This window comes from Drosophila gunungcola (genome assembly GCF_025200985.1).
Source record: "Drosophila gunungcola strain Sukarami chromosome 2R unlocalized genomic scaffold, Dgunungcola_SK_2 000020F, whole genome shotgun sequence".
NCBI classification, from domain to species: Eukaryota; Metazoa; Arthropoda; class Insecta; order Diptera; family Drosophilidae; genus Drosophila; species Drosophila gunungcola.
The window spans coordinates 806,200-817,850 of record NW_026453174.1 but is presented as its reverse complement, the minus strand read 5'-3'; the positions used below and the strand labels follow the sequence as shown (position 1 = coordinate 817,850).

The window sequence follows — 11,651 nt, the reverse complement described above, 5'->3', positions numbered from 1 at the left end:
TGGAAAATATATCTGTCACGAGCATCAGCTGCGCTGCAACAACTTAGCAGATACCTAGCGATGGTATAAAATCAATTCGATAGTTTTTAGATATAGATATAGATATAGATAATTTTTGAATTAGGAATAATATTATGAATGTAGCTTTATTCGCAAGCAATTTCAAAAGCTTAAACAATATACTGAACTTGAAAAATAATTCCTTCCGAGAACTTTTTAATAAATGTATTTTTCTATCAAGCAAGACTAATCTTATTTAGATTATTCCAGTTTCTCTAGCTTTTTATTAATTATTACTTTTAGATTTTATCACTCGTTTAAATTTCTTTATAGAGAGTGCAGTTTAGTCTGGCAACGCCTAATTTCTAGAGCGGCTGTTCAAGTGGTATTTTCTGGTCGAGGGGCGGTCACACTGGCTGGAAATTACTTAACATGCTGCAAACAATAATCCAGAGGTAAATTACCCATAAACAATACATTTTGAATAAAACAGTGACCATTTATGCACCCGCAGGACCTGCCTGGCAGTTGTCAACACCGCGCAATCTATCATCGTGCGGGAAAAGCATGCTTTTAATCGGGCAGTGCTGAAACCAAAAGTTCGCTGCCATTTCCCGAAACCCATGGAGGTGAAGAGAATCAATGTCCACGGCTGGGACAAGAGAATGTCCACGCCCGAAGGACGACGCGTGCTGATGGCCAGGATACTCAAGGGCCGCCATAATCTATCCCACTAACCTTTCGTTAATAAACCTCACTTTATTTACAAATGCTTCTTATGTACACAATTGGTACGGTGTTTAGTTTCAGTTCCTTTGATTGACTGGCACGCCCAGAAAGGCTGGCGTTCGATGGTAGATCTGCTGAATGCTCTTTGAGGATTTCGAGTCGTCGAGGATGAACACGAAGGGCACACTGCTGGCCACCATCTGGCCCTGGTCCTTGAAGTAGCCCTGCGGAAGGGTTAGTTCTCCGCCCAGGATGAGGCAATCCACCAGGGACATCCTTTGCGAAGGCATTGCCGGCACCAGGAACAACTGCTTCCGTTTATAGTCGATTGCACGAACCACTCCTAAAGAGGCATTGAAATCATTTATCAGTTGTTCCACAGAACACCCTTGATATATACGAACCTATTCCCAAACACTGAGGCAGACCTGCTCCCTGATTACACAGATAGACCACATTGCCCTCCATGCCATGGATTAGTTCCTCGCTTGAGTAATCCTCGCTGGTGGAATGGAGGATCTTCAGGGACTCCAGGGACACTCCAAGTGGCTGACAGTCTGTGAGAGATTTGGCATTTCCCGTGAGGCACGAACTAAGGCGGGCCAAAAGGTTGGAGTACCGCATATCCTTGGCACTCAGGCTCCAAGTTCCTCTTTCTTTTGGAGGCACCGCACTGAGCAACTTGTGGAGCGTGTACTTGGGTACATCCTTCACTCTAAACTCATCCGAAGTGTAGATAATGGGTTTCAACTGCGACAGACTGCTCCACTCGAGGGGAGAATCAAAGTTATTAATCGGAACTGGACTGGCAATCTGCACGAGGTCCGTGGGACGAATGCGGTCCACCAGCAGGGCCATCAGTTCGGTGCCAAATCCTTTATTATAACCCATGGTGTTGATCAGCCAGGGAATGTTCGCATATTTGGCATCCTTCTGGACGTTCTGAATCAGCTGAATGACAGCTCGGGCATACTGCTCTGCGCACAAGACTATGTTGGTGTGACCCACGACATAAGCATGATCTGGTTGCTTGTTAAACAGGAATCCAGGCCCCAAAAGAGGCTCATCAATAAGGATGCACGAAACCGTCTGGGGCACAAAGATTTCCGGCTGGCCAATGTCCAAATCGATGAGCAGGAGAGATGGAAACTGGCCCAGATTTCGGTTGATGAGGTAGCGCAGCAAACTGGACTTTCCAACGCCCTTACCACCTGCTATCAATATTCGACTTGTGGCCTGCATTTTCAGCTTATTCCACACCTGCGGCACCTGCAGAGTGCGACTCAGATCGGAGGATTGAATGAGGCAGTGCAGCAAGGACTCACTTTGGTGGAACGGACGATTGGAGGAGTTTATTAGTGGGAACAAGTTCTGCGCCATGTGCTTGCCAAAGTTCTCGACGAGTCGCTGTGCTCCAGTGTTTTGCTGCAATAGCACTATTGCATTTGTCTGTTTCTGAAAGCAGCCCTGAATCCTGTCCAGCTGGGCGCGGCTGAAATTCTTGTTCAGTTCTTCCCAATTCACTTCATCTTTGGCTGGTTTTTTGGTCTTGCTGGGTGAGATGGCAACCCAGTTGAGGCCTTTCGGTGAGTAAATGGTGAGGGGCTCCTGCCTGCGAGCTCTGTAGCCATTCACTGATAACTGGCCACTTAGCAGGGTGAGCACCAGTGTGCCATACAGCTCGAGGTCTTCTTTAATCACGGCCAGCACATGGTTGCTCTTCAGACTGTTCTCGAAGACGCTGTGTTCTGTGGGATTAGCTTGAGGATTCCTATAGAATGGTGTCTCACTAGGTTGGGAAACTGGCTCCTTGTCGGGTGTTACATTGTCAGCATTATCTTCGATTTCCATAGGAACTTCAGGCTCTCCTATTGTATTACTAGACACCTCATTAATAGATTCTTCTACAATCTCATCTACTACAGTTGGATCTTCTACAATTTCCTCCACTACTGTGGAATCTTCTACAATCTCATTCACTACGGTTAAATCTTTTACAATCTCCTCCACTACTGTAGACTCTTTAACATTCTTATTTGCCTTAGATTTGTACCTAACCAGCTCTTTTTGGCTTTCATCAACAGATGGATCATCAAAGATTTCTTCTATAATTAGCGGTTCTTTTTGTAATCCCAAAGGTGGATCATCAAAGAATCCATCGATATCAGGTGGTTCATAGGTGGAATCAAGGTCGTCACTGTCGAAAATATCGCTGTCGAAATCATCACTGTCACTATCTTCACTGTCGAAATCTTCATCACTGTCAAAGTCTTCGCAGTCTTCGCTGTCCAAATCTTCATCACTGCCAGAATCTTCGCTGTCGAATTCTTCAGACACGAAATCATCGCTTTCTTGTGGTTCGTAATCTTCATCGTCGCTGTCAAATTCCGCCAGTGCATTCTCAAAGACCTCAATTTTTCGAACTACCCCCTTGCCATCACCTTGCAATAAGTGGGCGTGGCTCTCTAATGATTCCTCAAATGGAGCAGGTAAGTCAAGAATATTGTTTTGATCGCCTTTGGATTTGACTTTGAAAATCTTTGGCTTTTTGAAAAAATGCTCGTCCACTTCCGAATCTGTTGAACAATAGTTTAGTTTTAAGGACTTTGGATCGGTTTAAATGTATATTACCTATTTCCATGGAATCATCCCCTTCTTCAGCCCAATCGTCCTCTGAATTCATCGAATCCATATCATAATTCTCTATGTCAAATGCTTCCAAATCTTTTTCGGAATGGCCATCAACAGCGTCCAAGGATTCTACAAAGCCTGATTTTAAAGTAAATGGTTTAATAATGTCTTAACACTAATTTAATATACAATACCATTTTTTTTAGGTATTTCCAGGACCCACGCCTTTGATTTTTGTCCTTTTTGACTATTTATTCTGCTTTCACCTCCTTTTCGAGGAGTTTTGGATTTATCAGATATAACTTGCACATTGGTGACTTTAAAACCTTTTGTTTTGGTTGTGGAGTTTACTTTAGACTTCGCAGGATTTGTTTCTAATTGAATAAAATATTTATAATTATTTAAGTTTTAAATACACGTTTGATATGCCTTACCACTTTTCTTAGGAACCTTAATAGCCTGTTGCTTTGAGCCTTTTTTGTGATTTTTAAGCCCGGAATCGATTTGTTTTTCTGTGGTAAGAGGTGCCTTGGCAACTTTGTCTTTTTGAGCAGCAATTGATTTGGATTTAACTTTGGAGTTCTTTGCTGGAGAAGTATCATCCCTTTTAGGCTTTTTTATGGACGGTGAACTCTGTAGCTTTGATTCCTCAGGGGCAACAGGTCGTTTTTGGGCGGCCTTTCCTTTTGATTTATTGGATTTTGGTGGGGTCTCCATCACAACATGTTCTTTCTTGGGTGCCAAAGTCTCTGCGGGAGCACTGAAAGTCTTTGCAATCGTCTTCGGCTTGAAAGCCACAGGTGTGGGCATCGGTTTTCCAGGCTTGCGGCGACCGGAGGCCAGTTCTCGCTCCTCGGTGAGCTGGAAACTAAGCTGCATTTCTTTCAGCATCTGCGAGTTTAGCTTGCCAATTATCATTTTCCGCAGAATAGCCAAGAATTAAAGTAACAATTCCCGGGCCATGCGACCGCAGGTGGAAGAAGAAGCAGCTGTGTGGTGAGACCAGTTGCAGAGTTGCCACTGCAGAGATGCCACCGAGGAGCGCAGCCGATAACCGCTATAACAGCCCTGCGCTTGAAGGCGTTGGTTGGTCATCGAACGTTCATCGCTCTACCGAGAAATGAAACGGATGAACATTGTTCATCGTCATTTTGCATGGGAAAAAATCGTCGAGTTCAATTCGAATTTTTGTAATTGCATTAACTTTTATACGATATAGCTAAACGGTAGACGCATAAGAATCAACAAATTTGTGCCATTTTGTAAGCAAATTAAGTGTCGAATTCGTGCTGAGTGTTGTGAAATCACCAATATAAATTGTAAGTGGAAGCAGGAAAAAATTCCACACAGCACGCACACCGATGCACGCACGCCCAGCCAGACACACACACATATGTATGTAGCGCGAGTGGATGATGAGATGTTTTTGGAATAAAGCAAGAGCGGGACGGGGCGAGGAGTTTCCTGGAGCGGAGTGTGAGAGCGAGAGAGAGAGGGGTGGAGAAGCGGGCGGCCCTATGACGCGACCAAAGGAAAATGCGAATGCGAAAAACGAGAAAGCGAGGAAAACGGGAAAACTCGGCCAACGGACAATGGACAATGGCCAGAAAGAAAGAACCCCACACTTTTGACTATTAGATCGTCCAGTCGCGAGTATGACTAAGTGTGTGCGCGAGCGGGAGAGGGCTACAAAAGAGAGCGAGCGAGTGTGCGTGTGTGTGTGTGTGTGAGTGCCGTGCCTGTGTGTGGCTTTTTCATTTTGATAATTTTTGAACAGTTTGCTCAGTTTTCGCGAACAAATTAAACAGAACTGAACGGCGAACGGGAATTCGGATTCGGGCCTACTGCACAGTTGCATCTTCTACAATTTGATTTTGCCTTTTGCAGAACTTCCAATGACGACGATTCGCAAGAAATTGGTAATTGTCGGCGATGGTGCCTGCGGTAAAACTTGCCTTCTGATTGTCTTCAGCAAAGATCAGTTCCCCGAGGTCTATGTGCCCACCGTGTTCGAGAACTATGTGGCCGACATCGAGGTGGATGGCAAACAGGTAAGCTTTTCCAACCCCCAAAGACCACCCCTTCCCCCGAAAACCCCACCCTGAAGAACCCCAGTGATAATCATCTGATCTCGTTTTATAATTTGTGTGTGCATTCAATTCATTCGGGTTTCAAGTGCGCGTATCCTCCTTACACTTTCTGTCTGCGATTGTATTCGTGTTCCAATGGGTGTGTGTTTATTGTTCTCTTGTTTGTGCCACCCACAACTTCACCCACACCTACAATCTTTCCTTTTTTTATTCCATTCGCATTCCCTTGTAAAAATATGAGTCAATATCGCCTGATTCTCACATACGCAAACAAAAGAAAGGTGTCTGGAAAAACTAGATCTTTTGGTTGGTGCAAATTTGGATTATTCGGCAGAAGAATCCCCACTTTTGATAGCAGTGATTAAGTCACACTTGGCCACATTTCCCCACACTCACTCACACATACACCTAAACAGAGAGTTGGCCACACTTATGCCAGTAGAACTGCTCCCTTCCTTCCGCTCGTTTTCTTTTCTTTTTATTTTGTATTTGTCTTATACAAGTCCGTTGCGCACATACAGTTTTACGCGTTGCGCCGCCTCCCGCTCTCTCTCTCACTCTTTTTTTACTCTCTCCCTGCCTACCTGTACTCTCTCCGTCTCCCACTCTCCCGAATGTAATGTGCGATTTCCAAGGGGCATTAAGTCATGATTTGACTATAGCTATATATTCAATTCGGATCCCCAATATTTTCTGGCGCTTTTTGAAATAAACACTGTTTGCCTTTTGCTGCGCAATACGATGGCGGGTTTTCAGTTTTTGTTTGTATTTCTGTTTGGATAGCGTTTACATACACACGTTCACGTCATTCTACTTCGCCTCGCTTCGATGTGATTAATTCGTTTGGTATTTCCGCCAAGTTCCTTGCTCATAACCAAGTTCGTACTCTCGCTATCTTCAGTTTGAAGTTGTCTTGCCTCGTACTCCCCATCCCCCATCCCTAAAAGCCCCAAAACCCTATGATGACACAACTGCAATTGCAATCCCCATTCATAATAATACTCCTCCAATCTCCATTCTTCAGGTGGAGCTGGCACTGTGGGATACGGCCGGGCAGGAGGACTACGACAGACTACGACCGCTGAGTTATCCCGACACTGACGTCATACTGATGTGTTTCTCAGTGGATTCACCCGATTCGCTAGAAAATATTCCTGAAAAATGGACCCCAGAGGTGAGTACTACTGGCAAATACAGATAACTTGGGGAGCTTCTGTAACTCAAAGAAAACTTGTATACACTTGTGGTTTTTGCAAATTAACGTCATTATAAAAACTGTAAGCAAGTTGATAAGATATCTCTAAATGAAACAAAACATTTTGAGAAAATCTTGTTTAAATTATTTGAAATAATAATAGTTAATTATTAACTAAAACATGATTTCCCTGATGCTCAGTAATTTTTTTAAACAAAAAATAAACAAAACATGTTTTTTAAATGTTGTTCATGGCACTTATTTCTAATCTACAATTTTGTTTGTGGTTTCTAGTCACACTTAGTAGTCTTAGAAGTACACAATCTTAAAAAAGCTCCTATTTATATATGACTTGTTCCTGTATAGAAGTATGGTTTTTGCAACTGAATTTTGTATATGATGGATTAAAGCTGCGGCTACAGAATTATTACATTATTTATAATAAAACTTTATCTAATATCGTTATTGTTCGTTGCAGGTCAAACACTTTTGTCCAAATGTTCCAATCATTTTGGTAGGCAATAAGAAAGATTTGCGAAATGATCCCAACACAATTCGGGTAAGTATTCGCACCGTTGACCCCCTCTGAAATTGGAGTGTTAATCGAATCGTTTTCACAGGATCTAGCAAAAATGAAGCAGGAGCCGGTGAAGCCGCAGGAGGGTCGCGCCATGGCCGAGAAGATTAATGCCTTTGCCTATTTGGAGTGCTCGGCCAAGTCCAAGGAGGGTGTGCGGGAGGTTTTCGAGACGGCAACTAGGGCCGCGTTGCAAGTCAAAAAGAGGAAGAAGACCAGATGCCTTTTGCTCTAAAAGAGCAAATCAACAACATGAAAATCTTTACCACACACACACAGCAACAACAACAGCATACACACAACACACACACGAACACATACAACACACCTTTTACAACAATAACGAGCTGAAAAACCACTCAAAAACAACAAGAACCACAACATCGGATACACGAAGCTGCACCACCCAACACCTAACAGCAACAACATGAGCAGAAACAACACCAGAATTAGAGCATGAGCCACAAGATCGGCGAAGGAGGGAGCAGCGGAAGATGAAGGGAAGGCAGCATCAAGTAGAATGTCAAATGCGGATTTGATTTTATATACAGTCTAGTGTAGTTATAAACCGAAGTAAACACAGTAATAACTCTGGCATTATTATTTGTAACCCTAGGGCAGAGCAGATCGATCAGTCAGCCACTGCAAGCAAATATATATCGATATATGTAAACATATTCAAAAGTTGTGTCCGTTTCTGTCCACCCCTCCTTGAAAAAAGATGTTCTTTTTTTCGATTTGTGATCAGTGTTGACGAGTGTAGCCGGCTTCGGATAAGATGAGATGAGATTGTGTGACGCATGTGAGGGTGAGTGAGGCAAGTGAATAATCAGTGGAATCAATCGGAATTAAAAGTTGGACCCCGGGGTCCAAGGCAAGCGTAGGCGATGTGAAGAAGATGAGAGTTATGTTCCCTTTAAATCTATCAGATACTGAGAGACCAGACAGACCGCCAATAGATGAAGATGCAAGTGAAACTACATTACAAGAACCGAACTAAACACAAAACAAAAACGATAAATGTTTATTTAACTAAACGTAAGCCACAAATGAGATGCATTCAGTTTTCGCGTGGGAGAAGCTAGAAGGGAGAAATTTTTGATGAAGTGAAACAACTATTTCGAGCGCATTAAGCGAGTTTTTAATATTTGTACTTTGCATTAAAACGAGTGGAAAACATAAAAAAAGATACTACAAAACAACCAAACTATATGAAGAGTATTTTATGATTTTATAAAATACGAATATACATATAATTATACTATACAGTACATATGTGTATGTCTCTTTTTTGTATTTTGTACCGTCAATCGTGTAATTCTCACACAGAAGTTGAAAAACTCGAAGATGCATCAGATACAACCAAACTATATTATACTTATGAATAAACAGTACATTTGATCTACTCTTGGTTTAACTCACTGTTTTATTTGGCTGGGGCGCAAACGTAAATGCCTTCTGAAATAATAATCCTGAAATAATAATCGGCCTATTAGGAACTTACATCAAAATGTAATGAAGGGCACAAGGAAAAGCGTATAATACTGGAGCCCGAAAACCTTCCTTTAAAATATTCAGATGACACGGACCCCCTGAAATAAAAACTAACACCATTAACGGGGGTTTCAAAAAAATCTTTATTGAGGGGATTGTTTTTGTTTATTTTGTTTATTTTGTGCTTTTGTTTTTTTTTACATTTAAAATGTACATAACATTATGAATCAAAATGTTTTGGTTTTCTTTCGATTAGGTATTACAATCCGCTATTATTGGCTTTGCTTCCCGAACAGGTATGCCGTTTTCGAAACGACATGGACATGGCAAAGTGCAATGAACATATAGTTCCCAATACTTTTCTTAAAACGTATCTTTTAATCGCTTGACTTTCCGCGAAAGCGTTCCACCTTTTATATCTCTACACGCATTTGATTACTCTTTTTTGCTGTTAAGCTGTTGTTTTCGTTAGTCGATCTGTTGGTTCGAACGGTTAATTGAAAGGATTTGTAATAACAATTAATTATAGGTAACTATGGGAGTCCGACCAACTGTTTGGGGTTCATGTAACAAACAGAGTAATTAAAGCCGTGCCAGTATTTCATTTCTAGTGATGCAGTTAACATTGATGAGAGGAACTCATGGTGAATGCTTAGAGAACGTGATGTGAGGCTGCTTGTGTAAAAAGTAATCAACAGATTTTGGTTAAACTAATAATAAATAAACTTAGGTGTAAACACGTGTCCTTAACAATATAAACAATAAACATTTCTCAAACTTAAACAACAAATGCATCGGCTGTCGGGCTTAAATGATCAATTTTGGGCTTGGATCTCATTCAACTTTCGTTATTTGCAATGTTCCCGCGTTTTACATACTTAGGTCGATCGATCGATTTATAATATTAGTATACATTAAATTCAACATTTATTCGATTAATTAAATGTGTTGCTTGTGTCGTATGTCATGTGCGTGTCTTCTGGGTAAATACGTACATACATAAGTTTAAAAATCTCCTAATTCTCCTAATCCGGTCAGCTCTGCTCTGCTCACTTGGCAACTGGCTTTTGGGTTAATCTCCTGGCTAGGATTCAGAGTTATCAGATAGTTCATTCGATCTTGCTGAATTTAAATGCTTTTGAGCTTTGGCCAATTGCCACACTTCCTTAATCGCTCTCGTCTAGGAATCAACGTTAATAATATTTACTACATAAACATATGTACGTGCATTGTTAATATGTATCTTTTGGATCGGTGCTTAAACGTATTGATATACTCTATCGCCTCGCTATCCTTTCTGGCCAACAACAAGTACTTTAGATAGTTTTTTAACAAATAATAAATAAACGCACTGTGGCCGTAACAATTAGTTTTCCTCCTCGATCGGTGTAAATTCTTGTAGGTTGTATCTTTATGGGCGTTGTGCTATATACAAAACGGTTTGTATATAGCGAACAAAAGTTACTCGTATGTTGTGTGGCTAATAATATTGCACTCGTTCAAAGAAATCCTGGCCATCCTGGGCCTAGTTGAGGTTTCGCCTGCGCCGAAACACTAAAGCAAAGATGGATCGAATGCGCCACCAGCGGCTCCGGCGACCCGTGTGGATCTTCTCCGAGTTGGAGTCCGTGCCCAGGGCCTTCTGCATCTCCTTGCGTCGGATTTCGCGGACCAGCGTGTAGAACGCCTCGTCGATGTAGTGACGCAGTGCGGCCGAGGTCTCAAAGAAGGGGCAGCCAAACTGGTTGGCCAAATTCTTGCCCTCCTCGGTGGTGACGCGGCGCTGCGACTCCAGGTCCACCTTGTTGGCGATCAGAACCAGCGGAATGTCCTCGGACAGGCGCACTCGGGTGATCAGTTTCCGGTACTCGGAGGCCTCCTGGAAGCTGTGGCGGTCGGTGACCGAGTAGCAGATGATGAAACCTTCGCCGCAACGCATGTATTGGTCCCGCATGGCCGTGAACTCCACCTGGCCGGCGGTGTCAAGGATGTCGAGCAGGGCGGCCTCATTGTCGATGACCGCCTGTTGCTGGTAGGAGTCCTCTGGGGGGCGGAATAAAAAACCGGTACACATTTAGGGGGGAAGGTCCTCAAACGCCCCACTCGCCTTACTCACCAATTGTGGGGTCGTGGTAGTCCAGGAAACTGTGGCTCACGAACTGAAGGGTGACAGCTGTTCGGGTTTCATCGTCGTCGTCGTTTTCAGGGGCGGTGAATGGTGGGTGGTTGTCGTCGGGGGGGTGGCCAAAACAAAGCGTAAAAGAAATTGAGATAATTTATTGATTTTTCGCAGGCACAATCAAAAGTGCGCAGTGATAACTGGCAGTTTCTTCGGCTAACTCACCTGACTTTCCCACGCCTCCGTCGCCGAGGATGACAATCTTGTAGACCCGCAGACCGCCACGCATATTCTGCGGCGGCATCGGAGGCGGCTTCACCAGGCTGCTCCCGTTTTCGCTGCCCCTGTGGTCACTGGGCACCCGCATCGAGTCCGTGTCGGCGGCACTAGTGCAGGACCTCAGCTTGCTGGATCGCTTCAGCGCTGCACAGCCGATGGACATGTCGCCGGCCATTAGTCCCGCTGCACGGGGTCTCCGTCTAGTCGCCTAGTCTCCAAATCCGTTCGATCGGATCACACGGAGAACCTCTGCACCACCGTCGCCAATTGTGTATTATTTTCTTGTTTTTCTCGGGCTCGGGGTTGGTTCTCTTGGAGATGGGTGCGTGAGGCACATCTCTAACACGCACGAGCACGACATTTTGGTCCACAGTGCGCATGAATTTGAAATAAAAATAATTAAACTATCTTAGATTTTTAAAATATTTAAATTTTAAATTTAAATATATTACTATTACTATTTAAAATATTTATATACATATATGTGCCTTAGGAAGGAACATGTACCTAAAGCTAAATGAAAAAACATTCAACTTT

At 43.1% G+C, this 11,651-nt stretch overlaps 5 protein-coding genes across 7 annotated transcripts in view; 3 read left to right on the top strand and 2 right to left on the bottom strand.

The window, feature by feature from the left end:
• Positions 1 to 11,651, top strand: part of LOC128256516 (uncharacterized) — a 54,058-nt gene that overhangs the window by 25,149 nt on the left and 17,258 nt on the right. The window lies entirely within an intron of this gene.
• Positions 334 to 770, top strand: LOC128256522 (39S ribosomal protein L34, mitochondrial). Its single transcript, XM_052986935.1, has 2 exons — positions 334 to 455; positions 515 to 770. The coding sequence occupies exons 1-2, from the start codon at positions 433 to 435 to the stop codon at positions 735 to 737; spliced, it is 246 nt and encodes an 81-aa protein (XP_052842895.1). The 5' UTR covers positions 334 to 432; the 3' UTR covers positions 738 to 770.
• Positions 740 to 4,415, bottom strand: LOC128256495 (polynucleotide 5'-hydroxyl-kinase NOL9). Of its 2 annotated transcripts, none has more exons than XM_052986892.1 (5): positions 3,795 to 4,415; positions 3,555 to 3,734; positions 3,361 to 3,498; positions 1,134 to 3,305; positions 740 to 1,072 (listed from the first exon to the last, which is right to left on the bottom strand). In XM_052986892.1, the coding sequence occupies exons 1-5, from the start codon at positions 4,276 to 4,278 to the stop codon at positions 807 to 809; spliced, it is 3,240 nt and encodes a 1,079-aa protein (XP_052842852.1). In that variant the 5' UTR covers positions 4,279 to 4,415; the 3' UTR covers positions 740 to 806. The 2 variants fall into 2 exon arrangements, with proteins under 2 accessions (XP_052842852.1, XP_052842853.1); XM_052986893.1 differs by having other exon boundaries at positions 3,361 to 3,489.
• Positions 4,483 to 8,639, top strand: LOC128256519 (ras-like GTP-binding protein Rho1). 2 transcript variants are annotated; one of them, XM_052986931.1, is made up of 5 exons: positions 4,483 to 4,622; positions 5,248 to 5,411; positions 6,475 to 6,624; positions 7,124 to 7,204; positions 7,266 to 8,639. In XM_052986931.1, the coding sequence occupies exons 2-5, from the start codon at positions 5,256 to 5,258 to the stop codon at positions 7,455 to 7,457; spliced, it is 579 nt and encodes a 192-aa protein (XP_052842891.1). In that variant the 5' UTR covers positions 4,483 to 4,622; positions 5,248 to 5,255; the 3' UTR covers positions 7,458 to 8,639. The 2 variants fall into 2 exon arrangements, with proteins under 2 accessions (XP_052842891.1, XP_052842890.1); XM_052986930.1 differs by having other exon boundaries at positions 4,502 to 4,679.
• Positions 9,621 to 11,441, bottom strand: LOC128256515 (GTP-binding protein Rit2). Its single transcript, XM_052986926.1, has 3 exons — positions 11,061 to 11,441; positions 10,833 to 10,889; positions 9,621 to 10,759 (listed from the first exon to the last, which is right to left on the bottom strand). Exons 1-3 carry the CDS (start codon positions 11,287 to 11,289, stop codon positions 10,242 to 10,244), a joined length of 804 nt encoding a protein of 267 aa, XP_052842886.1. The 5' UTR covers positions 11,290 to 11,441; the 3' UTR covers positions 9,621 to 10,241.